Below are 27,934 nucleotides of genomic sequence, written 5' to 3' on the forward strand. Positions count from 1 at the left end.
GAAAAAAAAAATGAAGAGACAGTGCTTGCTCCTGCAGAAAGAAAATTCGTGGGCTCATAAACATGTAAAAAGATGTTCAATAACTCACTTATTAAGAAAATGAAAATTATAACTACAAAAGATACTATTCTTCACTTACCAGATCAGCAAAGATAAAAAGCAGTTTGGTAGGTCAGGCACAGTGGCTCATGTCTGTAATTCCAGCACTTTGGGAGGCTGAGGCAGGAGAATCACTTAAAACCAGGTGTTCGAGACCAGCCTGGGCCACGTGGCAAAACCCTGTCTCTACCAAAAAAAAAAATTAGCCAGGCGTGGTGGCACGTGCCTGTAGTCCCAGCTACTTGGAAGGCTGAGGTGGGAGGATTGCTTGAGCCTGAAAAGTCAAGGCTGCAGTGAGCCATGATCATGTCACTGCACTCCAGCCGGAGCGATAGAGTGAGTCCCTGTCTCAAAAAAAAAAAAAAAAGTTTGGTAACACTATTCGCAAGGGTGGGAGGAAAACAGGCAACCCCCTGCATTGCTGGTTGGTGTGTAGACTGACTCGACCTCAAAAGAGAATATTTGGGCAGTATTTATCAAACATATAAACACATGTCCTGTTTGACTTGGCACTTCCAGAAATTTATCCTACAGATAATGCTCACACGTAAGTGAAAGGAATACACAAGGCTTTCCACTGCATCGCTGCAACATTGAGCCAAAACCACAACGACTTTTGCACCAATCTAATAGCTGGAGACAACCTAAATGTCCACCAATAGAGATGGGATAAATGAATGATTATTGTATGCCCTGCAATGGAATGCATATGGCTATCAAAAATAACTAGGATTCTCCTTACAGAACGCTCCCCAGGACAGGTCGTTTAGTAATAAAACCTAGACGCAGAGCCGTGTTCAAGTCGTTTATCAATTGTACTTAAATGGAAAAAGCACAGAGACACACAATTTGCTTTTATATGTGCATGCGCTGATAACACGAGTTGTTTCCCAGGAAGGAAACTGGAGCTGGAGAACAGAGTGGGAAACGCATTTTTCAGCATATCCTTTTGTTCTCTTGAATCTTGAACCATGTGAATACCGTGTCTAATCAAAATATAAATAAAATTAAAAGTGAAGACGAAAGACCAGAAGATTAACAGGCTTTATAATATAATTTTTTTTTTGAGATGGAATTTTGCTCTTGTTGCCCAGGCTGGAGTGCAATGGCGCAATCTTGGCTCACCGCAACCTCCGCCTCCTAGGTTCAAGCGATTCTCCTCCCTCAGCCTTCCGAGTAGCTGGAATTACAGGCGTGTGCTACCACACCCACCTAATTTTGTATTTTTAGTAGAGACAGGGTTTCTCCATGTTGGTCAGGCTGGTCTCGAACTCCCAACCTCAGGTGATCCACTTGCCTTGGCCTCCCAAAATGTTGGGATTACAGGCGTGAGCCACTGCGCCTGGCTATAATATAAAAATTTGAATGCCAGGTGAGGTGGCTCACATCTGTAATCCCAGCACTTTGGGAGGCCGAGGCAGGGGCATCGATTGAGGCCAGGGCAACATAGCAAGACCCCATCTCTATTTTAAAAACTTTTTTTAACTTGGCTGGGCGCAGTGGCTCATGCCTACAATCCCAGCACTTTGGGAGGCCGAGTCAGGTGGATCACCTGAGGTCAGGAGTCCCGGCCAACACGGTGAAAATCTGTCTCTACTAAAAATACAAAAATTAGCCGGGCGTGGTGGCAGGCACCGGTTATCCCAGCTACTCAGGAGGCTGAGGCAGGAGAATCACTTGATCCTAGGAGACAGAGATTACAGTGAGCTGAGATCGCACCATTGCACTCTAGCCTGGGCGACAAGAGCAGAACTCTTTCTCAAAAAAAAAAATAAATAAAAATTATAAACTTATATTTGTGGATGAAATGATTTGATGTCTCAGGTTTGCTTTGACCTAATCCAGAAGGGGTGGAGAAGTCAGGAATGCTCAATACAGCATGATTTAAAATAGGGGAAAATCAGAAACAATTAGATGTTCAGTAATGGAGGATTGGTTAAATAAATTATGGGCTTCTATATGAAAAAAGTACTATGCTACCATTCTAAAAACAATAAATCATAGCTGGACGCGGTGGCTCACGTCTGTAATCCCAGCACTTTGGGAGGCCGAGGCAGGTGGATCACCTCAGGTCGGGAGTTCGAGACCAGCCTGACCAACATGGAGAAACCCCATCTCTACTAAAAATACAAAAATACCCAGGCATGGTGGCGCATGCCTGTAATCCCAGCTACTCAGGTGGCTGAGGCAGGAGAATCACTAGAACCCAGGAGGCAGAGGCTGCGGTGAGCCGAGATCGCACCACTGCACTACAGCCTGGGCAACAAGAGCGAAACTCTGTCTCAAAATAATAATAATAATAAAAAATCATATTTTAGAAGTATTGAAAGAGTACTTTCTGTTTTGTTCTGCTAATAATCGTGGAGTGGGAAGACCTTTTTAGGTATATGAAATCCATACTCCACAAATGAAAAGACCGCTACAGTTGACTACATAAAAGTAAAAATCTCTGCATTGCACAACCACCACAAGCAAAGTCAAAAAGAACCCTCCATACCAGGGGAAAATTAGCTATATGTTGCTAACTGTTGACTCTCAGAGATGGGTATATTGAGGGTTCATTATTACTGTTATTTTTTAGTGTGTTTTCAAATTTCCATAACAAAAGGAAAACTTAAATATATACAAACTTCTGTATGGCAAAAGCCAAATATTACACTGGACAATAATATTTGCAACACATATAAACAACAACAGATTAATATCAATAATGTCCTAAAAAGGTCCTACAAGGTGTTTGTAAAAAACATAAAAACAGGCCAGGCGCAGTGGCTCACGCCTGTAATCCCAGCATTTTGGGAGGCTGAGGAGGGAGGATCACGAGGTCAGGTGATCAACACCATCCTGGCTAACATGGTGAAACCCCGTCTCTACTAAAAAAAAAATAATAATAATACAAAAAATTAGCCGGGCGTGGTGGTGGTAGCCTGTTACTCCCAGCTACTTCGGAGGCTGAGACAGGAGAATGGCGTGAACCCAGGAGGCGGAGCTTACAGTGAGCCGAGATCATGCCACTGCACTCCAGCCTGGGCAACAGAGTGAGACTCCGTCTCAAAATAAATAAATAAACAAACAAACAAACATTAGGGCAGAATAGGACTTGGGAAAATAAAATAAAATAAAAACAACACAACTGAAAACCGGGCAAAGGATTAGATCTGAAACTTCACAAAGGAGGAAATTTTAAAAGCCAACTAACAGGTGAAAAGATGTTTAACCTTAGTCATACTCAGGAAACACAATTTCAAAACAACGAGATGTCAGTTTTCACTCATGATGTTGTTGGCCAAGGTCTAGACCAACGGATAACATCTAGAGTCGGCCAGGGTGTGGGGAACTGGGATCCCCCCACAGTCCTGGGGCACATGGGAATCGCTATGAATAAAATGGCAAGCCCTATTCACAATTTAACCACAGCTACCCTTTCATCCAGTGATCCTGTTTTGGGGAATTTATCCTAAACCCAGGGAGTAACGAAACTACTGCTTAAACCATTCATGCAGGAGGAGGCTTATTAGAGCATTCCTTGTTCGAGAAGAAAAATAAGCCAAAATGTCTGTAGAGCACCCTTTAAACAAGTGAATAAAGGTCCACAGGAAACACTGTACACAGTCAACAGAGCGTGTGTGCTAATTCTATATGTATCAACTTGGAATGATGTCCATTAGTACATTTTTACGTTCAAAAGCAAGTTCCAAGCAATGCATTTCATCTCACCCTCTATTACAACAGCCCCAGGGATTGTCCCCATTTTATAGAGGAAGCTGATGGCTCAGGCGTGAGTAACCACCCCAGGCCAGTGCCCAGCTTGTGTCAGACCTTCCGAGGAAGCCACATCTGTCTGACCCAGCAAAGCTGCAGTGTCCTCTCTCTGGGTGCGTCATTCGGGTGTATTGTCATGAGTGCTGGGATGAAATGGAAATGAACTTGCCAAATTATTAACCCACTCTGCCTCAGTGAGGTTGACTTGAGCCAGGGGTGGGTTGGGGGAGGGAGACAGGGGAGAGACTATCCATTTTTTCCCTATATGCTTGTTTATTCTTTGAATTGTTAGAACAAACGTGAGATTTTCATAGCAACCACCCACCACTACAAAACCATTAAAATACTGCTTAAAGGGTGAGGTGCAGTGGCTCATACCTGTAATTCCAGCACTTTAGGAGGCAGAGGAGGTTGGACTGCTTGAGGCCAGGAGTTCAAGACCAGCCTGGCCAACATGGCAAAACCCTGTCTCTACTAAAAATACAAAAATCAGCCGGGCGTGGTGACATGCACCTGTAATTCCTGCTTTTTGGGAGGCTGAGGCACAAGAGTTGCTTGAACACAAGAGGCAGAAGTTGTAGTGAGCTGAGATCATGCCATTGCACTCCAGCCCAGGCGACAGAGTAATACTGTCTCAAAAAAAAAAAAAAAAAAAAAAGAAAAAGAAAAAAGAAAAGAAAAGAAAAGGTGGAAGTGGGAGGGGCAGGCAGGACTCGGAATGATGCCTCCCTGCTCATCCTGCGTGGCATCCCTTGCTGCCACCTCCATCTCAGTAACTCAGCCCCACGTGGTGCTCGGAAGAGCCCTCGGGAGAGGGTGCGTCATCTCAGGGTGTGGCAGCTTAGTGGGGGACTTCCCCAAAGACCCCTTCTCTAGGTTGGAGTCCCTTGGTGAGGACGGGAGCAGCTGTTTCTAAACCTCCCTCTCCCCACAAGCTTAAGCAGCACAGGCTGCCTGCAGGCACTTGGGTCAGCTGTGTGTGTGCGTGGCTCCTGTGCACCGAGGATGACTGGTCTACCTGGGCAACAACAGCAGGGATAATAAGCTCCGTGGGCGCAGGGTTCCTGCCTGCGCTGTTTTCCACTGTATGCCAGCACTTAGCACAGGACTTGGCACATATAGGGCGAACTAAAGAACCAAAGCAGGGCATGATGGTGTGCATCTGTCATTCCAGTTTCTCAGGAGGCTGAGGTGGGAGGATCGCTGGAGCCCAGGCCTTCGAGGTCAGCCTGGATAGAATGGTGAGATGACAGAAACCCCCACACTGTGACGAGGGAGGGCAGGAGAAGGTGAGTGTCCATGGGGCACTGTTGAGGAATGAGGTGCATTGCCAGATGGACAGGTGGAGGGAGGGTGTCCGTAGCAGAGGGACCAACATTTCCAAAAGCAGGGGGTCCGGTGCATGGCTAGGGGGAGGCTGGAGTGCTCAGGGACAGTGGAGCCCTGAATGCCGAGCTAGGGAATTGAGCTCTATTCCTGGGAATCCTGAATCCCTGATGAAGTTGGAGAAAAGGACACTGATGGAATTAGATTTGCCTTTTAGAGAGAGCCCCTGGGGACAGTTTGGGGACCAGATTGGAAGGGTGCCAGGTAGGAGGCAGGAAGAGCAGTTGGTAGTGGGTGGGGGGGTGGGGTGCCCTCCAGAGACAGAAGGAGAGCAGTTCAGGGATATTCCAGAGGTGGCTTCAGGAGGCCTGGTGACCAGCAGTGGGGGAGGGAGTCAGGGGAATGGGGCACCAGGGCTGCTGCTGGGGCTGGGGAGGGCAGTGCTAGAGTCAGTACTTCCTGGCGCTGAGATTTTTTTTTTCAATTTCTTATTGCTGTTGTTTTCAAGAACTCAGTTTGGATTTTATTATAAAATTGATTAAAAACACATTTTTTGGAAAAAAAAAAAGACAAAGAGTAGCTTTTACAATGAACTTCCTTGGGAACTTTCTCAGGAAGTGGGAAAGGGCCTGTTGTTGTCCAGGCTGTGGAAGGGATGGAAAGGACCTAGAGCCCACAGAGGTCCCTGAGGTGGCAGCAGGGCAGGGCAGAGTGGGGTGGGGGGAGGAATGGACCAGGCAGGTGGGGACGCCAAGTCCCGCATGGCACCCCTCGGCGGGCTCCCTCCCCAGTGCACCCTGGATGCCACACCTAAGCACGGATGTGGTTCCCCCAGGAGTCCCCCAGGGCAGGGCAGGGCAGGGACCCTGCAGAGGAATGCTGGGTAGGAGGCAGCTTTGTGGTCAAACAGACTTGGCTTCCTCAGAAGGTCTGACACAAGCTGGGCACTGGCCTGGGGTGGTTACTCACGCCTGAGCCATCAGCTTCCTCGGTAAAATGGGGACAATCCCTGGGGCTGTTGTAAGAATTAAATGAGAAAAATCCTGTACAGCATTTAGCAATGCCCAGCCCTTAAGAAGCCCTTGGAGAGGAGCCCCCCAGGGATTGTCTTAGTGGGTCTTTGACCAGGTGGTGTGGCTCACACCTCCAAGCTGTCCCCTCTACGGAGGGGGTTGGGTGGGGGTGGGAGAGGAGACCTCATGCCTTCCGATCTGTCCTGGGCATGAGGTCTCCTCTTCTCCATCACGGACGTCCCACCCACTCCCATGGGTTCACCATCTCCCTGGAAACCATCCTCCATTTTCATCCATGGCCTAAGACGTCCTGCCCAGCCCCCTCCACAGAACCAGCTCCTTGTAGTCATCTGAACCGGGCATCCTGGGGGCTCTCAAATATACCTCCAAACCTGACCCTGCCATCCTGCCCCTACACCTTGGCCAAGGGTGCCACACCCACCAGGCTCTTTGCCTCCCTGTCCCCTATCCAATAGGCCTCAATTCTGCTCAATTCTGCAGCCACTGCCCTGTGCTCTGCTTTAGGGGAGGATGCGGCAGCCGCTCACTGGCCACTCCAGCCTCCTGGGTGGTCCCCCTGCCCTCACCACAACCTCTGCTCCACTGGCAGCCGGACTGACCTTTTGGAGATGTCACTGTCTCCCTCTCTCTCCCCTAAATTGTTGAAAATCCTTCAGGACTCCACCAATGCCAAGGTCAAACTCCACGCAAAGCATCACGCTGCCTCCTCTCCCACCATCAATGCATCAGCCTTTCCCTGGACCTGCAGTAGCCCCCTTGCCTCTCTCCCCTGGGAGGGGGACTGGCGGCAGGCTCCCCCACATGGAGTCTGCTCCTTCCTGAGTGTGCCCGGCACCGGCATAAGGCAGACTGCCAGTAAAAGAGGGCTGAGGACGGGCTGGTGGTGCTCGGGGGTTCTGTCACCTGAGCGGTCCCTCAGGTGGCTGCATTCCTGGAATTTCTCTTCTTCTGAGCCCTCAGGAGGCCGTAGCGGTTCCACCCACCCAACTTGGCCCGTATTGCTCCAGGGCACCTGGAGAAAGGACCCCGACTGTCTTGGGAAGAGGCCCACCTGCATCTGGCCTCCCTAGCCCTCAGATCTGCATGAAACGTGGCTCCCACGACTGGCTGCCTACAGGGGAAGCGGGGCCACAGGCTGAGTGGTCACTGAAATTCACTCCAGGTTTCTGGGGGCTGGGGCCTGCACACAGCTGGAGGTTTCAGGGAAGGGTTAGGCCAGACCCCCAGTCCGACACTTGTACCTTTGAAGGGGGCAGAGCGTGGCAGTTAAGGATCAGGCTTCATATCTTGGCTGTGACACTTATTAGCTGAGTGGCCCTGGGTAAGTCACTTCTCTGTGCCTCAGTTTCCCCACCAGCAGATGGTAACGATGCTTTGCCTCTCAGGGTGGTAGTGAGCAGTGAGCGAATGCATGAGAAACGTGCCGGGCAGCAGGGCTCGGTGCATCCTGGCCATCTTATACCATCATTCCAGGCAGTTCCGGGCCTCGTAGCCTCTGACTCCATGCGTCCTCCTTCAGCCACAGTCCCAGGCCTCCTGCTCCCCATGGGGGTGGCCCAAGACCCTAGGGCTCAATGATGTAATGACAAAAGTGTTTAGCAACCAGCAGAGAGTGGGCGCAGGGTGCAGGGCGTTGGCCCTGACTTTAGCATTTACCAGTTTCCATGGTGTAAATAAATAACCCTGCCCTGTCCAATTTCAAGCTGCTGTGGATGTGGAGTTGGCAACAGATGCCCAGTGGCACACCAGGGTATGATGTCTCCACCGCACAGATACAAGAGGCGTGGATAAGCCCAAAAGCAGAAATGATAGTCAAACCTGTTAACATAATCAGGAAGTGGTAAGTGTTGCATATTACCTTTGCTCTTTTGACATACTTTGTGAGCATATGTAATTTAATTTTTAATGATGGCTATGCTTGACAACTGACCCATGACATTACTGAAATGTGGACAGCTGGCTCTCCCAAGCAAGTCCAAGTTGGCCCCAGCCCCCTGCGGTGCTGTTCTGTGCCGTCTCGCCCAGGGCACCAGGACCTGCTCTGAAAACTCTGTAGGGCCTGGCTTCAGCCCACCTTGTCTTCATCCCACGTGTCACTCTTTGGAACACCATGTTTAAGCAGGGGCCATCTCTGGGTTTCTCTGTGTAGCCCGTGTTCAATCCTAAGGACCCTCACTCCTGGCCCCTTGTCTGCTAGTCACCTTCCACCCAAGGTTAAAAAGCACAGGGTTTCTAGCCAGGTGTGGTGGCGTGCGCCTATAGTCCCAGCTACTCAGGAAGCTGAGGCAGGAGAATTGCTTGAACCCAGGAGGCAGAGGTTGCAGTGAGCCAAGATCATGCCACTGCACCCCAGCCTGGGTGACAGAGCGAGACTCTGTCTCAAAAAAAAAAAAAAAAAAAAAAGCACGCAGCGTTTGGATTCAGGCACACCTGGCTCCCATTCTGGACCTGACCCTTCACAGCTGTGTGACCATCAGCAAGTAAGTTAACCCCAAAGAGCCTCATTTGTCTCATCTGTATGATAGGGATAACTCACTGACAGGTCACCCCAAAAAAGTTTCCTTGAGTCCCTTGGTCGTCCCTCCCTCCCACCCGTCTCCCCAACTCCATTCCCAGGCAGCCACTCATCTGCTTTCTGTCACTATAGATTGGTTTGCATTTTGTAGAATTTTTTTTTTTTTGAGACAGAGTCTTGCTCTGTTGCCCAGGCTGGAGTGCAGTGGCACGATCTCAGCTCACCGCAACCTCCACCTCCCAGGTTCAAGCGATTCTCCTGCCTCAGCCTCCCAAGTAGCTGGGATTACAGTCATGCGCCACCACACCCGGCTAATTTTTTTTTTTTTTTTTTTTTTGTATTTTTAGTAGAGACGGGGTTTCACCGTGTTGGTTAGGCTGGTCTTGAACTCCTGACCTCGTGATCTGCCCACCTTGGCCTCCCAAAGTGCTGGGATTACAGGTGTGAGCCACCATGCCAGGTGGACTTTTGGTTTTGTCTGCAGCCTGGCTAGTTTCAGTCTAGGCTTTCCGCCTTCCCTTTGAGCCTGTGAGAGCTTCCCCACAGCCCTTCAGCGAGTGCCTTTCTGGGTCGGTTCTCTTTGCACTGGGAATCCTGACTGGTGCAAGGGAGCCACTGTGTTCCCATTTCCCAGCTGAGGAAACACAACAGAGAGAGGTTAGGTGTGTTGCCCAAGGTCACACAGTTGGAAGTGGCATAGGCAGGATTCAAACCAAGTTCACGTCTCCTTCAGGGCTTTAGGACTATGTATCATAGTAAAGTGCCCTCTCACGCACCATTCTGACCACCTGGAAGTGGGCAGATAAGGGACTGGCTCAGGGTCACACAGTGAGACAGGAAGCCGGGCCTGTGCCCCCACCACACAGTGCCTCCTGCCCTCAAGGCTGAGTAGAGCGTGGAGCTTCACGCATGTTGAGAGGGAAATGGAAGGAGTTGAATGCATTCATTGATTTGTTGAGCAATCTCGTACTTACCGACAGCTGAATATGGGTCAGGCACTGTCCCAGGCACCAGCAAGGCAGCAGCAAAACAACAGTGAAAAAGAGAGTCGACATGGCACACACTGTCACATCGGGTGACAAGCGCCACAGAGGACAAAGTGGGGTGAGGGATGGGGAGTGAGGGGAGAAGTGGCTGCTTCAGCCAGGTGGGACCGGGAAGTCCTCTGCAGGTGAAGGCTGAGAGAAGTGAGGAGCAAGGGGGACCTGAAGACAGAGGCAGAGGGGATGGCAAGACAAAGGCCCTGCGTGGGAATGAGCCCGGCAGGTTTGAGAAGCATAAAGGCCAGTGTGGCTGGAAGGAGGGAGCCAGGCAGGGGTGCAAGATGAGGATGTGGGGTGGGTGGGGGCAGCTAAGCAGGGCCTTGGGTTTCTTTGAGGCTGGTGGGAAGCTTTTGGGAGGCTTTAAAGGCTGCAGGGCAGTGGGGGTCTGATGAATGCATGAGGTGGTTCACTCTGCGGTGGAGCGATGACATGAGCCACAAGGAGACAGAGGGGGAGGCAGAGACACTGCTGAGGGGCCTGAGGGGTTGTGGTGGTGTCCGGGCAGGGACACTGGGGTGGAGGATACAGTGGTGACATGTGGGCTCCAGGACCACTGACTATCGTGCAGGATCTGGTGCTGGTGGGCACTGAGTTCCCAGGGAGGGAAACTCGTGTCAGGGATGAGAAGACAGGGGCTGGGGATGCTGGGGACTGTGGGCCCAGAGCAAAGGGGAGCTGTGACACCCAGAGAAAGGGTGGCCTTTGGCCTCTCCAGGGCAGGGGAGCCCAGGGCAGTTGGGCAGAGCTGGGCTGGGGCTGAGCCAGTTGGGCTGACAAGAAGGCTTGGGCGGGACCTGAAAAGGAGGACTTGCTTCAGGGTGTCAACCTGTACCAGGCTCAGGCTGCAAGGCCAGGTAGTGTCACCTTAACCCTCACCTGGTTGACACAGGGTCTGGACCCAAGGATTTCTTTCCAACCCTGTAATATCATTATGTACTTTAAACAGCTACTGGACTGCTTGACAGTTTCTAGGGCTGAGGCAGGGCCCAAATGGTGGAGAAGAGGCAGCTAGAGGCCGGGAACTCAGAAGGGGAATCTCAGCAAAAAACACCCCGAAGGAGCTGAGTCCTGCGGGAACTCCCTCTACGTGAACTGACGGTGTTGTGGGAGCCGGTCCAGCCACACAAAGGAAGTTCCAGTAGAGCTGGCTCGGCAGTTGACAGTTTAAATCCTGGCTTGCCTCGGTGCTGCTGGCTTCAGTCCGCAGCTCCCTCTAGCCAGCACACACCCAGCTGGGGAGCCACTCAGGGCTGGACAGGGGTCAGGGAAAGGGCGTTCATGTCAAGTGCCCCGGACCAAGAGGCTGGAGAAAACCTTCAGTTCAGGTTGCCTAGGGCAAAGGTGGTGATCTTTGGCAGCACAAAGTGCCCTGGGTTTGGGGCTGTCCTTTGGCCTCCAGTTTCAGTGCTAGCCTGGGAGTGTCCAGAGAGATGAAGAATGAGATGACTTGTCCCTCCCACCACAGTGCCCAAGTGGGAGGAGGCACGCTGACCCACGCAGCCACACACACAACCCACAGGCCTCATCTCTGACTCTCCCAGGCAAGCAAAGGAGCAGACTGCAGCAGCCCTCAGATGTGGCTGTTGCCTCGGAAGGAATGTTGCCTCGGAAGGAAGAGGAAGGGATCCTGGCGGAAGGAAGAGGAAGGGATCCTGGCGGCAGAGCCCACATGTGACACCAGTAACCCCCAAACCCTAAATCAGCTACCTCCATCCTGATTGGTCAATGCCTAAGCCATGCTGGTTGGTAAATATTTTGAGCATCACCTCATTCTGCGGGACCAGTGGACTCATTTGTGAAAACTACCTGGAACTCCTGTCTATCAATTTTAGCTTAGCCTTTCTTTCACGGTGTGCAAAGGGCATTCATTCTCAGCAATGCAGAAGGCAACCTCCAGCTTGTCTCTCCTGAAATTGCAGCCTGGTCCTTGGAGGCTGGGGGAGGGGACACCCCTGTTTCCAAGTGCTCCCAGGAGGCCAGGCTGTCAGAGCTGTACTAAAATGTAAGGTTTGCTCTTGAGAAGGCTCAAAGATCCCACTTCTCATGGGAAGCGTGGAATCCCTGCAGGGGCCCCAACTCTCATCCAGGCCTGCGAGGTCAGAGGCCCTCTCACTGGTCCCCCAGATTCGAGCTCCCGCCGTGCTTGCTGGGACTGCCAGATGTCCCTCCTGACTCCAGGGAAAGGAAGTTCCAGGCTCCTCTCCCCTCTGACCCCCATACCGTGGGTCCTGTCAGTTGCTAGTTGCTTTTCTATGTCTTCAGACCCTCCCCATCTTAAGATTCACTTTCTGCAGACCCCATCACCTCCTCAACCATTTTATCTAGCTGTGCCTCTGGATACGGGTGTGGGACCCCACTGACAGGCCAGGCCAGGGCCAGTGTGCGTCACCATCCCCGTGCAGTGCCCTCCTTTAAGGCCCACTTTGGTTTCTGCTGCCCTCATTTCCTCTTCCCCTTCTGCCAGGACCTGAGCTCTTTCTCCTTCCCAGCATCATCGAACTTATTCCATCCACCTCCTCAACTCCCATTCCCTCTGCAAGTCTCAGTGATAAGAGTAGCCAATGTTGACTGAGTGAGTCCTTCATCGTCCGCATCAATGATTCACTGAATCTGCACAGTAACCTACAAGGCAGGAATCATTACCCTCTTTTTCAGATGAGGAAACTGAATCTTCCGAAGGTTCAGACTGCACATTGCAGAGCTGGACTGTGACCCACACTAAGTTTGGACCTGCCCCACCATGAGGCTAGAGCCATCTCTTCACAGTTCTCACTCGGGGGGCTGGGCTGGGGCCAATGGAAGCCTGAGAGAGGCCGTCTCTTTCTGGTCCCCCTCCCCACTGAAAGTGCTTCCTTGACTTGAAGTCGCCCGCTGTCCAGATGCTCCTCTCTCCCCTGCCCACAGGCTCAGTCCTCAACCCTCTTGTCCCTCGGCCATAGCGCTCGCCCCCACATCTCCAATCATCATCTCTGGGTGGAGACTCATTTCCTCTCCTGCCCACTCAGTTTCCCAGCTGGCTGGTGGACATCTGCCCCCAGAGATGCTTGGACAACCCCAACCGAATGCGTTCCGCATCCAAACTCCTGATTGCCACCCTCCCAAACCCCCTCCCTCTCTCGAGAGCCCCATCCTTGCGCCTCCTCGTTACATGGGCTCCACCTGCCAACACCAGCTCTGCCATTCTCCTCTCCCTCAGCCTCCACGAGCCATCATCGGGTCCTTCCCACTTCCTGCTTCCAATACCACTATCCTGGTTCTCCTTCCCAAGTGCTGAGCACAGGGACCTGGAGAGCACATGCTGAGACTGTTAGAATGAACTGCCATTTGCCTCAACCGTTCACTCATCCAACAGTTATTTATTGAACGCCATGGACCAGGCACCGTGCCCAGCAGCTGGGATGCAGCACTGAACACGAGACAAGCCCCTGCCCTGGAGGGGCTTACATCCCGGCAGGGTAAACAGCCAGTAACTTCAGAAACCAAATATCCAGTATGTCAGAATGCCATGGGAAATGTATGCTGAGCAAGGGCGGACAGTGCCAGGGCTGGGGTGCCACTGTACAGGGTGATGGGGAGGCCCTCCTCCCTGGAGAGGGCGCCATGATCCTAGTGGGCGGAGGTCAACCACCAGGGTCAAACGGAACACAACTCACTCTCAGGAAGACATCCCTAATACAAATCCAGGGACTTTGTTTCTTAACCTTAAAATTGGAAACACTTCTTGCTACCAGGGATGGGGGGTGGGGCTCAGCGTTTGGGGAAACGGAGTGGGAGTCTTTTGCTGAACAGACTTTTGTTTTCTTAAGTTTTGAACTACATGAATGTATTTCCTTTTTTAAAAGGAAAAATTGAAATAGGAAAAAATTTTAAGTCTTTTGGAAAGAATTAATCATTTTCATGGAACTGCTTCCCTATAGGGGGCCTGTTTTCGTATCTGCCAACTTCCACTGAAACACTGCAGATGGAGAACCCTCCAGTGCTCCCGAGAAGGGAGACAGTCTTAACCCAGAGGACAGCATCCACCAGCCTGCAAGCACAGACCCCGTGCTGGTGTGTGAGTGCAGCATACACTGGGCTAACCATCACCACAGTGAGACTGGCACCCTCTGGGGTAGGGTAGACTCAGGAAGGTGAAAATCAGGATGTCTGCCAGGAGCTGACAAATCCCTCTGGGACTCTCATACTTCAGAGGCTCTCCAATTTGGCTATTGCTAAACTTGGACTAGCCCCTACTACCTATCTTAATACCCATGTACCAATCATTGCTGCATCCTATTTGGAAAGCAATGGATACACAGCCACGCTGAAAGCCCTTACTAAAGACTGGTCCACAAGATCAGATTTAGCTGCCCCTGGTTTGAGCCTTGCTCCCCTGGTGTCTTTTCTGGCGAAGCTGGGCCCAGAGAGGGTTTTACTAAGTGGGCTCCATGGTAGTGGAAGTGGTGGGGACAGAAGGCTGGCTCTATATGTGGCAGAGGCCTGAATAAACAGGGATTTGAGAGGGCTCAAGATATCCTGACTTAATCCTCAATGTGGCAGGCACAGGCCATGGCCAGGCCTAGAGGAAGGTGGGCTGTTTGGGGTATGGCCCAGCAGGGCATGATGTGATCTGGTAGGGCGTAGGGAAATGGGTTACTGTCCTCTAAATATTCCATATACCACAAAGTTACTGACTGCGGTCTCCACAAATTCAGGCTGCCAGTCCGATGCACTATATCCCAACAGTCTGAGCACTCTGTCAAAGATGCTTACAGAGACAACAGGAGCAGACAGAGCCGTGTTTCTCTCTTAATCTTCAGAGCCTAGAACTGAGCTTGGCCCTCACCAGGCACTTAGAAATTGCATAATGAAAGAATTTCAGATTTTTATTAGTGGCAGTGAGCACTGAAAACCCAGTATTTGGCCGGGTCCAGTGGCTCACACCTGTAATCCCAACATGTTTGGGAGGCCAAGTGGGAGGATGGCTTGAGGTAAGGAGTTAAGAGACCAGCCTGTGCAACATAGTGAGACCTTATTCTACTAAAAAAATAAAACTAGCCAGGAGTGGTGGTTGCGTGCCTGTGGTTCCAGCTACTTAGGAGGCTGAGGTGAGAGGATCACTTGACCCCGGGGCTTCGAGGCTGCAGTGAGCCATGATCACACCACTGCACTCCAGCCTGAGCCACAGTGTGAGACCCCCATCTCACAAAAAAAGGAAAGCCTAGTATTCTATACAACCTTAACCTATTTTTTTTTTTTTTTTTTTGAGATGGAGTCTTGCTGTGTCGCCCAGGCTGGAGTGTAGTGGTGCGATCTCAGCTCACTGCAAGCTCCGCCTCCCGGGTTCACACCATTCTCCTGCCTCAGCCTCCTGAGTAGCTGGGACTACAGGTGTCCACTACCACGGCTGGCCAATTTTTTATATTTTTAGTAGAGACGGGTTTTCACTGTGTTAGCTAGGATGGTCTCGATCTCCTGACCTCGTGATCTGCCCGCCTCAGCCTCCCAAAGTGCTGGGATTACAGGCGTGAGCCACCGCACCTGGCCAACCTTAACCTATTTTTAAAAAAGATGTTTACGGCTTTGCTGATAGCAGGCTGGAAAGCTAGCTGAATTTGCAGGCAACCTCAAGTAGTTAATGAAAAATTACTGTGGCTTGTCCAAAGGGATTGAGTTTTCCAAATAAAAAAGTGGGCTTCAGTTTTATGTCATTGTAAGAGGCCGTGTGAGGGATGTTTGGATGCCCGCTTTGAATCTGTAGGACCACTCAATGATTTTTTAAAACCATTGGTTTCTGGCAGGCAAAACATTCAAAATCTAGGCTATCCCAGGAAATCTAGCATAAGGGCTGTCCTGCAGTAATGCATTAAACCACGTAACAAACGAACTCAAGAAGAGGGATGTGGCTCTGGATTTGTGACCCTCAACATAACATTTACCACCTTGGGCTTTGGCTTCAACATCAGTTAAATGGAGGGACACAGACGACTCTTTGGCTCATATACTCTATGACATGATCACTGGCCACCTTAGAAAATCAAGCCTATTTAGACCACGGTTTGTGAGAAGTCAGACTCTCTGAGGCTCAGTTTCCTTATCTATAAAAAAGATGATAACATTGGGAGAAGCCATCTTCAGCAGCGAGGAAAGAAAAGGACAGTGAAGTCAAGTGAGCAGTCTCAGATCTCAGCCCTGTGTAATCTAAGGGAAGGTTACTGGAGCTGGGTCTATTTTCGTCATCTGCAAAATGGGGATAAGAATGCCTGTTGTAAGGACTGTTGAATGATCTTGCTCATGCCAACTTACAGAAGGTACGAAATAAACACCGATCTCCTTTATTCTGATCTCACATTCAGCAAATGTGAGAGAAATGTGAATGTACTGAATGTCTGCCAGAAAAAAGAAACTCCAACCCCTCAAAAGAATGACATCAGGGGTTTTGACATCTATTCACCTACACTTCCCTCTTCCACAGGAAGTGGCCCACCTTCTGACCCACACTGCCCATCTCTGTGCTTATCATGGAGCTTTCAAGAGTGAGGATCAGAGGCTGTATGGAGCAGTGGGCACAAACCACAGGGAGCGCTGTTCAAAAATGGAAAACAAGGTGGCCCTGACACCGGGTGCTGCTGGGCACCCTCTCAGACCTGCCCTGCAACAGCATCAGGAGGCTGAGGGTCCCCAGCCAGAAGGCCCAAGAGGGGCCCAGGCTGGAAACTTTACCGCGAAGCAGCCCTCATCTTAAGGTGGCTCAACACCACACCTGAGATCTAGCCCATGCGACAGTATGGAAGCAGGAGGCCCTACTCCACCACAGAAAGAACATTTATGGGTGCCTAAGCTCTGGGAGAATGGCACCTGAGGGAACGGAGCGTGCCCACAAGCAGAGCTTGGGGAGGGAGAAGAGGCAGCCCTGCTCCTAGTCGCAGCCAGCGTGCGTCATGTCCAGGCCCCACAAGGGTGACCCTGGCTCAGGTTCTCATGCTCCAGAAGCTGGCCCAGGTGGCAGTGGGTTCCCTATGGAGGCAGCTCATCATTCACAACACAGCAACAAACCTTCTGCTCTCATGAGGAGAATGTATTTTAAACTTGGGAAGAGTCATAATTCTGGGATGTTTCACATGTTGTCAGCTTTAACTTTCTACAGACACAGGCCCTCTCCTCTGTGAGGAGGGACCTCTGGCATGTGTGGGTGTGTGGTGGGTCCCTCTCCCTATTAGCAGAAATGTATTGGGCATGAGCCAGGTTTATGATTTGGATTGTGTCCTGCACATAACACCTGTGAGAATACAACTGGGACTAGGACAGTGCGGGAAGCATATTCTTCATGAGGCGGTAACCAAAAGGCTTGGCTATACCAAAGGATTCTGGTGGCCGGGCACGGTGGCTCACACCTGTAATGCCAGCACTTTGGGAGGCCAAGGCGGGTGGATCACTTGAGGTCCAGGAGTTCGAGCCCAGCCTGGCCAACATGGTGAAACCCTGTCTCTACTAAACATACAACAATTAGCTGGGCATGGTGGTGGATGCCTGTAATCCCAGCTACTGGGGAGGCTGAGACAGGAGAAATGCTTGAACCCGGGAAGCAGAGGTTGCAGTGAGCCGAGATTACACCACTGCACTCCAGACTGGGTGACAGAGCAAGACTCCAACTCAAAAAAAAAAAAAACCACAAAAAAACACAAAAGGATTCTGGGTGTAACAATCTCAGTAGAGCCAGCGGGTGACTCTGGTTCTCCTAAAATTCTGCCCTTACTTGCCACTCACCACACCCCCAGATTTGAAGGGCCAGCCCTTTTCTACCTATGACACCTCACCAGCAAGTAAAGGGCACAGGACCTCAGAAGTCTGTGGTGCTAAGGATGAAGACTCTAGTCAGAGAAGGTGCTCAGCCCTAGTGAGGAGGTTCTGGGAAGCAGGTGGGCCTGCTCAATGCAGTCCCTAACCCTTGGAGCATCCATGTGAGAGGTAAAGGTGCGAATGACTTGGGCATGCTGACTCCCTGCTGAGGAAGGCAGGGCCCCTCACATCTGCAGTGGCCGTATGCATCAGAGAACGGCATGACTGCACATGTGAGAACTGGGTGCACCCGAGCAGTGTCAATAGGAATCCCTTCCCTATTCCATGCCAAACAGTCTTCCCCAGACACAAAGGTTCCGGGTCCTGAGGCTTGACTCTTCTAAGGCTCAAAATGGGTTCTGTTTCCAGACGTGCTTGCCTTGCTTGTCTTTGCTTGTCTTAAGGACTCTATTTCAGCCCAATACTTGACCCTCAGACAAACTGGGACAGGTTGGGAACTTTGATGTTGAGATCGCCAATGTTGATGTTCCGAGGAATCTCTGGCAGGTTGATGTTTTTCACAGCAGACACAGCCCGCGCAGGGGCTGCTGAAAGGCCACCCTGAGAAGAAATGAGAAGCGAGTATGAGACAAATTCTCACTGTTATCTGCTTAATGCTAAAAAAAAAAAAAAAAAAAAGCAAAAACAAAAACAAGCAGGATGGGTGCGGTGGCTCACGCCTGTAATCCCAGCACTTTGGGAGGCCGAGGTGGGTGGATCACCTGAGGTCAGGAGTTCAAGATCGGCCTGGCCAACATGGTGAAACCCCATCTCTACCAAAAATACAAAAATTGGCCAGGAGTGGTGGCGGGCCCCTGTAGTCCCAGCTACTAGGGAGGCTGAGGCAGGAAAATCGCTTGAACCCGGGAGGCGGAGGTTGCGGTGAGCTGAGATCACGCCACTGCACTCCAACCTGGGCAACAGAGTGAGACTCTGTCTCAAACAAACAAACAAACAAAATAACAGGTGAGGGATGCCTAGAAAAATTCCAAACTGAGCACACACAACTGAAGTTTTAACTTTCCCCCCTTATTCCTCAAAAGTAGCCAACAAAACAATCTTGAGGTTAGATGGGGTTTGGCACAGGGATCCAAAGCCTGCAGTCCTACTAGACTACCAGCTCCTCAGAGGCGGTGTGTGGCCTATACAGTTTCAAAGCCCCAGCATCTCCCAGTGCCTGGCACATGGTGCATACCCAATAAATGCTGAAATAATCTAAGGTGATTTGTCAGGGGCACTTTTCTGGTTACAAAACAAAACAAAACCCTTTCCTCAAGAGACTAAAGACTCTTATTGAAACGTGCAAAGTCACAGGGAAGTTCTTAAAAGGAAAAGGACAGTCACAGCTCTAGGGCAACTGCTTGCCAACTAATAATGTGAGATGAAAAGAGCTGGCTTTGGAAGTGTCATGTGGCAACAAGCTGGGAGAAGGTGGGGGGTATCACAGATAAAGAAGGGCTGGTGACAAAACGCACAGTATGCACATCTACAGTGAACCCCCACCTGGCAGGCTCACCCCCATGTGGAGAGAACGGCAAAAGTGGATGAAAACTCTCTCACAATCATTTTTCCCCTATTGCCTTCTTTCCGGATACCAACTCTGATTCTGCCCTCACCCAGCAAGTCTCCATTTCTTCTCATTTCCAACCCCCTTGCCTCTGACTCACTTACTATTCCTGGAATCTTCCCAGCCTACATTTCTAAAAGAACTATAGCTGCCACAATAGCTGTGGTCTGGAAAAGCTTCTTCCGCAGGACTGCCAGTCCTCACAGAAAGAAGAATTCCTGGTTTCGCAAGATCAAGTTCTGTATACAAGGCAAAGAAGCTCTTTAAGACACTCAGATAATTAAAGAGGTAATTTCTTCTGCTATTTCTGCATGTGAAAGTATACGTCTGTAACCTCTGTGCTCTGGTAAGGCTGAGGAAGGGGACGGCGAGACCTCAGAGGGATAGGACAGAATTTATGTGAACATCTCTATCAAGCCCAGCACCATGTGGGGGTGGACTGGGGTATGTTATTTTCAAGCCTAGCCCAAACTCTACTGTAGTTTTTTATAAAGCTAACTGGAAATAAGGAAATTGGCAACTCTGAGGTCTGAAAGACACCACGAGAAATGGCTGCTGGGAGATCAGACTCTTAGAGCACACAAACTTGGAAACCACACTGGACTAGGGAAGAGGGTTCTGGGTCCCTCCAGGGAACGAGTGGCTTTCAAAGGACGAATTACAAACCACAAACATGGGCCATAACCCCCAAGCCAGAAGCTGTTTGCCTTCCTCTGCCATCTGGCTTTTCTATTTGCTCTTCCACCCTGAAAATCTGAGATTTCAAACTTGTTACCTGTTTAATTTTCAGGGCTGGCTGACCTTCAAATCCATGAGTTTCAATGGACTCAAGGAAGAAAGAAGATGAGTATCATTTCCCGAGGTTTCACAGCAACACAAACCAACACATGTACACACTCCTGCCTCTGCCCAGCTTTTCTCTACCCAGCCAGGGCTAGAGCACAGCTGCTTACTCACCTCAGATTTCTCCAGCCTGTTTTGAGCTTCAATCTGAGCCACGATTTCATTCATGTTTGTTTCCAGCACCATCCCACCCATCACCACCTCCTGGAGGATGTAGTGCACCTAAAGGGGAAGCAAAAATCCGGAGTCAGAATACTCTGTGGTGGTCAGAGTGTAACCCACGAGGTTTCCTTTTCCTGCAGCAGCAGAGTGGTCAGATATGACCTGTCCTGACTCACAACTCAGACACTCAAACCCCCTTGCCCAGTGACACAACGAGGGGTCTCTCCCAGGTCTTGGCACATGGCAACACGAATCTCTCCCCTCAGCAGCGAGGTGGTAGCTATGAGCACAGGCTTCAAAGTCTGACAGCTCTTGTTTAAATTCTGGCTCTGCTACTTGCTCGCTGGGTGGCCCTGGGCAAATTACCTTTAAAGTGCTTCAGCTTCCTTCCAGGATTGCAGTGAGGACTGAATGAGATAAATGTGTGTAAAGCACCTAGCCTGGTGCCCAGGACACACTGGGTTCTAAGTAAGTAATGGTGGCTTTCATTGTTAGTATTACCATCATCAACACTGACTGTCATAAAGTAGGTCCAGCTACGACAGAATAATCCCTGTCCAAGCAACTGAAATGAATGTCTTCCACCTTCTATAAGGCAGATCCTTCAGCCTGTGCTCCACTGAAGGGACGTGATCAGAGCAAGATAGATCCCAATTCCTTTGCACCTCTCCTCACCTCATTTCTCACTGCTTAGATTAGAAAGCAGATTCAGCATAAACACCTTTCTAAGCATAAGGCTCACATTTGGGCTTAGGTTCCATCTAGCTAGCAGTCATCTAAACAAAGCTGAATCTCAGTGTACCTAACTGCTGTGATGGGACGGAGGTGACTCAACTACTGTACCCCTTCGTGGTAGGAAAGCTGTCACAGAAAGCCCTGGGTGGGTCAAAGCAGAGATGCCCACTGTGGTTCATAAGGAATGGTACTCCATATTTCAAACCAAATCACATCAAATGGCCCTCAAGGTGCTTTCGGTCAAGTTGGGAAGACAGCAAGTACAACCTTCTATTGTTAACTAAGTGCCAAATGACTGGGATAGTCCTGGGGAAGTCAGAGAAGAAAGGGTACAGTGGCTAGAGAGATCAGAGAGCTTCACAGAGACAGTGGGAGGATGGAAGCTGGGCTCTGACATTACAGAGGTAGGGGAAAGAATTTCAGGTAGAAGATGTTGGAAGGAGCAATTCAGCTGGTGTATGGGCAGGTATGGGGAGCTCCTGGGTCTGGCTGGGATGGCAACTTTCTTTATGCAGGAGAGAGGCTAAGACAAGGCTGAGAAGGTAATTTGGGTCTGGCGCAGGGCTTCTCAGCCTGGGTACTAGTGACATCTGGGGCCAGATAATCCTCTGCTGTGGGGCTGTCCTGTCACTGTGGCCTGTTCTCTAGCATCCCTGGTCTCTACTCCTCCAGCTTGACAATCAAAAATGTCTCCAGAATTGTCATATGTGTTCCAGGGGGCAAATTCACCCCAGCTGAGAACCACTGGTCCAGAGTCTAGAGTCAACCACCAGTTTACTCTGTCAGCAATGCAGAGTCAAGAAGAAAGATGTGTCTGCATATCTGGGCACTGTGCACTTCTGACATCTGAAGTTCTCTGGCATTGGCTCCCTGTATTTTGCCCTCAGTAAGTGCAGGGAACTTCTGATCTTGAGGACAGAGTATAATAAATCAAATGTATTCCCTTGCGTGTGTGCCCACATTGAGCTTTATTAACCACTGTTCTGTCTACACACACACACACACACACTCTCACGAGGTGTTCTTACATTTTATACAATATGAATTATTCATCAGCTATATGCAAATGAAGATTTAATGGTAAAAGTCTCATATTTAGATAATTTACAAAATGTTAAACAAGACTGGTTTTAAAATTATTCCCTGGGAGAATTCCACTATTTATACTTCCCCATCAAGAAATAGGCCTCTGAAAACAGTATGGTGGTTCCTCAAAAAGATTAAAAACAGAATTACCATATGGCCCAGCAATTCCACTTTTGGGTATACACTCAAAAGAACTGAAAGTAAAGACTTGAAGAGAATGTGTACACCCATGTTGATAGCAGTATTATTCACAACAGCCAAAAGGTGGAAGCAGCCCAAGTGTCCATGAACAGACAACTGGATCAACAAAATGTGCCATAGAAATACAACAGAATATTATTCAGCCTTAAAAAGGAAAAGAATTCTTTTTTTTTTTTTTTCATCTGAATTGAGATGCTGTAAAAGGGAAGGGAATTCTGAGACACAATGTAACACAGATGAACCTTGAAGATACTGTAAGTGAAACAACCTACACACAAAAGGATGAGGACTGTGTGATTCCACTCCTGTGAGGTACCCAGAGTAGTCAAATTCAGAGACAGAAACTGGAATGGGGGCTGCCATGAGGCAGGGGGAAGAGGGCAGTGGTGGCTGTTGTTTAATGTGTACAGAGGTGCTGTTTTGCAAGATGAAGAGCTCTGGAGATGGATGGTGGTGGCGACTGCACAACAGTGTGGATATACTTAATGCCACAGAACTGTAAGCTTAAAAATGGTAAAGACAGGAAACTTTATGTTACATATTTTACCACAATTTAACAAAAAAGGAGAGAAATAGTCCTCTATACCTGCACTTTCAGTATTTATTCCTTTTATTTAGCCAATCCCTGTGTGGGTAGAAAGTAGTACTTGTTGAGTATCTATTATGAACCAAGTACTTTATGTAACTTACCTTAATTTTACAACATTCATCTAAGGTAGGTAATATAACCTTCACTTTATTATTATTATTACTGTTATTATTTGAGGCCGAGTCTCGCTCTGTCACCCAGGCTGGAGTACAGTGGTGTGAACTTGGCTCACTGCAACCTCCGCCTCCTGGGTTCAAGCGATTCTCCCAACTCAGCCTCCTGAGTAGCTGGGATTACAGGCACCCGCCACCATGCCCAGCTAATTTTTATATTTTTAGTAGAGTCGGGGTTTCCTCATGTTGGCCAGGCTGGTCTGGAACTCCTGACCTCAGATGATCCCCCTGCCTTGGCCTCCCAAAGTGCTGAGATTACAGGTGTGAGCCACCACACCTGGCCTGCCTTCACTTTATATATGAAGAAATTGATACATTTTATATATGAGGAAAAGGCAATAAAATGATCCCAACGTCATGTATATTAGTAGCAGAATGGTGTTGATTCCAGAGCTCATGTTCTACCCTTTATATCATACTTCCTCAGAATCCCAAACTGTGTCTTCCACTCTATTCATCCCTGACCCCTAGTCCACATGAAATCATTTAAGACTTGTCTTTGGTGTGTCAAAATCTTGTATTAATTCTTCCATGCTTTATCTCCAAGGCCTAGAACAACGCTCAGAGTAGGCATGCTAAATGAATGAAAGGCTTTCCATATATCTAAGTAGCATATTCCTTGGGCTTTAGGGACTTCGAAGATAGACAACAGTTTGGTGGTGGGGGCTTTCTGGAGAAGGTATAGTAAAAGGCCTAACACATGATGTCGTGGAGACTAGTGGCTGGTTAACAGAAAAAGTCAGTTAAAACTTCTTATTTAACACTGCATCATAAAGTCAGCATTTTCAAATGCTGTTCAAAATATGTTCCAAATGCAAAAAGAAGAAATAAAAATGCAAACTCCATTTTTGTTACTACAGGATATCCAAAATTCCAAACCCCCAAACAGGTGAAAAAGCTGTCAAAAGCAGGGAGCTCAGGCAGGGACTCCTTTGCTTCACAGAAGGAAAAGAAGAAAGGATGCTACAGGGAGAGGACAGGGAAGCTGGTGATCTCAGAAAGATCTGCAAAAATATGTACTTCCTATGGGTAAAGGACACACTCCAGTACCAAATTAATTCCTTGTTTTTGGAAGGCAGGAACTTCCTTGGACCTGAAGTTGAGGCTAAATGAGAAATCACGCAAGCTACATTTGCCTCACAGAGGTGGTCTCTGTGGTAGTAGAGAAGACATCCTTTGCATTGTGGAGATGCTAAGAGACGCCTTGCCTATCTCGATTGGCTGGCTAGAGACTAAGGGTAAACGGACTCACCCAGAACCCTAAATCAAGGGAACAACTGTAGCTAGCCCAGCACAGAGTTTTGGTAGCTCCTCCAACAAACATCCTGCAAAACAGCTGGTCCCTGAAAAACTTGCCTATTTAAAGATAAGTATACAAAAAATCTAAACAGGATCTATATAAATATACAACGAGAAAAAATTAGGAAAGAAATAGGAAAACCAAATGGCAGACTAAGACCACAGACTGGAAAAGGGCCTCCATGGACTAGATACAATGGTAATAAAATATTTTACACAACGAAAAAAAGAAACCTTGATAAAATAGTTGTCTCTATGAAACGAGAGCTCAAAGCGGAAATACAAGAACTTTAGGGAGACGAGAAGAGAAGACAAGCTGCATACTGGCAGAACTGAGGAAAGAAGTGAAAGGAAAAATACTGTTACAGAAATGAAGGTGAAACCGGAAGAAGCAAAGGGAGAAGAAACTGCTAAAAACACACTAGGAACAAAAGGAGAGAAATGGAAAAAAAATAAATGAAACCAAAAAGGGCTAAAAGAAATAGAGAAGAAACAGTTACAAAAGACAGCAAAGGAGATGTAATATTTGCATAAAAGAAAACTTTAACATGTATGGGAAAAATATGTAAAGATACGTTCATAAAGATAGAATCTAAGATGTTTCTGAACTATAAGACGATTGGGGTCTACACACTGAAAGGTCACACTGTATCCCAGGGGAAACAAATTCAGAATAGGCAGTACCAAGATACACCTTTAGGTAAGGTTCCTGGGTTCCTGCAACCAGGCAAAAAGATCAAATCACTTAAAAGAGAAACAAAATAATGAAAATTTCCACATTAATATTTAATGCTAACAGAAAATGGAACAACACCTACAAAATTCTCAAGGACAGAAAGTGTGACTCAAGGACTTTATTTATTTTTATTTTTGAGATGGAGTCTCGCTCTGTTGCCAGGCTGGAGTGCAGTGGCGCAATCTCGGCTCAGTGCAACCTCCACGTCCTGGGTTCAAGCGATTCTCCTGCCTCAGCCTCCCAAGCAGCTGGGACTATAGGCATGCGCCACCATGCCCAGCTAATTTTTGTATTTTTAGTAGAGACGGGGTTTTACCATGTTGGCCAGGATGGTCTGCATCTCTTGACCTTGTGATCCGCCCACCTTGGCCTCCCAAAGTGCTGGGATTACAGGCGTGAGCCACTGTGCCCAGAAGACTCAAGGACTTTATACCCAGTCAACTGTCCAGCAAGGGTAACAGAATGGGGACCATTGTTCCCAGGTATTTCTTTTTTTCTTTTTTTTTGAGACAGAGTTTCACTCTTGTTATCCAGACTGGAGTGCAATGGCGCGATCTCCGCTCACCACAACCTCTGCCTCCCCGGTTCAAGTGATTCTCTTGCTTCAGCCTCCTGAGTAGCTGGGATTACAGGCATGTGCCACCACGCCTGACTAATTTTGTATTTTTCGTAGAGATGGGGTTTCTCCATGTTGGTCAGGCTGGTCTCAAACTCCCAACCTCAGGTGATCCGTCCGCCTTGGCCTCCCAAAGTGCTGGGATTACAAGCATGAGCCACTACACCCAGCCAAGTATTTCTTAAGGAATCTACAAAAGGAAGCACTTGTGCCAACTGACAGGTGACTGGAAAAACTATGGCAGGGCCAGGCCTGGTGGCTCATGCCTGTAATCCCAGCACTTTGGGAGGCCAAGGTGGGTAGATCATTTGAGGTCAGAAGTTCAAGACCAGCCTGGCCAACATGGTGAAACCCCATCTCTACTAAAAATACAAAAATTAGCCAGGTGTGGTGGCATGTACCTGTAATCCCAGCTACTTAGGAGGCTGAGGCAGAATTGCTTGAACCGGGGAGGTGGAGGCTGCAGTGAGCTGAGATCGCACCATTGTACTCCAGCCTGGGTGATGGAACGAGACTCTACCTCAGAAAAAAACAAACAAACAAAAGTTAGCTGGGCAGAAGTGGCATGTGCCTGTAATTCCAGCTACTTGGGAGGCTGTGGCAGGAGAATCGCCTGAACCCAGGAGGAGGAGGTTACAGTGAGCCAAGATCGTGCCACTGCACTCCAGCCTGGGCAACAAGAGTGAAACTCCGTCTCAAAAACAAAAACAAAAACAAAAACTACGGCAAAAACTTGCGGTGAGCACTGAAAACTACTTAACTGTAGGTCTAAGACTAAAATAGGATTAGGGTAACAACAGATCGTCAATACTATATGCTTTGATGATGTATAAAACTCCAGCTAGCAAAAACTAGGAAGAGAAGAGGGGAAAAAGGAGGGAGGTAGAATACGAACACTGATTTCCTCACCCTCAGTAACTGAGAGTCCATGGATAGCATTTAAAACTAAAGTAATAAAGATATGGTTAATCTGACTTTTACTGTGACTTTTCCCGTGAATGTTCAAGCCTACCATCATTGTTATAAACAACAAAACTTTGAGAGCCACTGAACTTTTGGCTAGGGCCAAAAAACCCTCTTTCTTTCTTTCTTTCTCTCTTTCTTTCTTTCCTTTTCTTTTTCTTTCCTTCCTTCCTTCTTTCCTTCCTTCCTTCTTTCTTTCTTTCTTTTTTTAGAGACAGGGTCTTGCTCTGTCACCCAGGCTGGAGTGCAGTGCCATGATAATAGCTCACTGCAGCCTTGAACTCCTGGGCTCCAGCAATCCTCCTGCCTCAGTCTCCTGAGTAGCTGGGCCTATAGGCACGTGCCACCACGCCCAGCTTTTTTTCTTTTTTTTTTTAATTTTTAAGTAGAGATGAGGTCTTGCTATATTGCTCAGGCTGGTCTTGAACTCCTGAGCTCAAGGGATCCTCCCGCCTCAGCCTTCCAAAGTATTGGGATTACAGGTGTGAGCCAATGTGCCCAACCTAGAAGGATCTCTTCTGCTGATTAGAGTTTTTTGCCATTATTGCAAAAAACTCACCCAGAATGCATCATCTACAATTTCCAGTTTCTTAAAGTTAGAACTCAAACTGCTGTGAAACAGTAAGTACAGAATCCTAGATTTTTAAGATCCCTCCACCTCTACTCTTCCATAGTTATCTTGCCCAAACCTAATTCAGCTTCATTTCCTTTTTAAAGTACTTGTCCTTCCAAAACATTCCTCTTACTTTTCACAGAGTAATTTTCTTTTCTTTTTTTTTTTTTTTTTGGAAACATTCTCACTGTTGCCCAGCTGGAGTGCAGTGGCACGATCTCGGCTCACTGCAGCCTCTGTCTCCCAGGTTCAAGCGATTCTCTTGCCTCAGCCTCCTGAGTAGCTGGGACTACAGGGGCCCGCCACCACGCCCAGCTTATTTTTTGTATTTTTAGTAGAGACAAGGTTTTACCATGTTGCTCAGGCTGGTCTTGAACTCCTGAGCTCAGGCAATCTGCCTACCCCGGTCTCCCAAAGTGCTAGGATTACAGGCATGAGCCACCATGCACAGCCAGAATAATTTTCTTTTCTCCCTCATAATTTAATCTGTATATTATTTAATCAAATTACATAATTACAGTACCAGTTTACTGGCATAAAGAGATCTGGAAACATCACAACTGACCTTTGGTAAGCAAAATGACTCAAGTGTAAGTGAGCAACGGATGAGCGAACAGCTGCCCGTGTTAGTCCTGCTAGTCAGTTCAGACCTTGTCCACTGAATATGAAGTTGACCATGAAAGATGGCTAACATTTCTCTGATTGGAGATAGATGGGACTTAAGAAAGTTGGAGGCTGCCAAGCATGGGTGCGG

General features: G+C 48.6%; 1 protein-coding gene across 2 annotated transcripts in view; it reads right to left on the reverse strand.

The window, feature by feature from the left end:
* Nucleotides 1–13,115: 13,115 nt before the first annotated feature.
* AP3S2 (adaptor related protein complex 3 subunit sigma 2) overlaps nt 13,116–27,934 on the reverse strand; it is a 58,771-nt gene continuing 43,952 nt past the window's right edge. Inside the window, 2 exon segments of one of the 2 annotated variants that reach the window (NM_001242425.2) lie at nt 13,116–18,158; nt 20,122–20,229. In NM_001242425.2, the coding sequence (NP_001229354.1) occupies nt 18,030–18,158; nt 20,122–20,229 (237 nt within the window). In that variant the 3' untranslated portion in view covers nt 13,116–18,029. 2 annotated transcript variants of the gene reach the window in all.

This window comes from Pan troglodytes, chromosome 16 (assembly GCF_028858775.2).
Source record: "Pan troglodytes isolate AG18354 chromosome 16, NHGRI_mPanTro3-v2.0_pri, whole genome shotgun sequence".
Lineage (NCBI taxonomy): Eukaryota > Metazoa > Chordata > Mammalia > Primates > Hominidae > Pan > Pan troglodytes.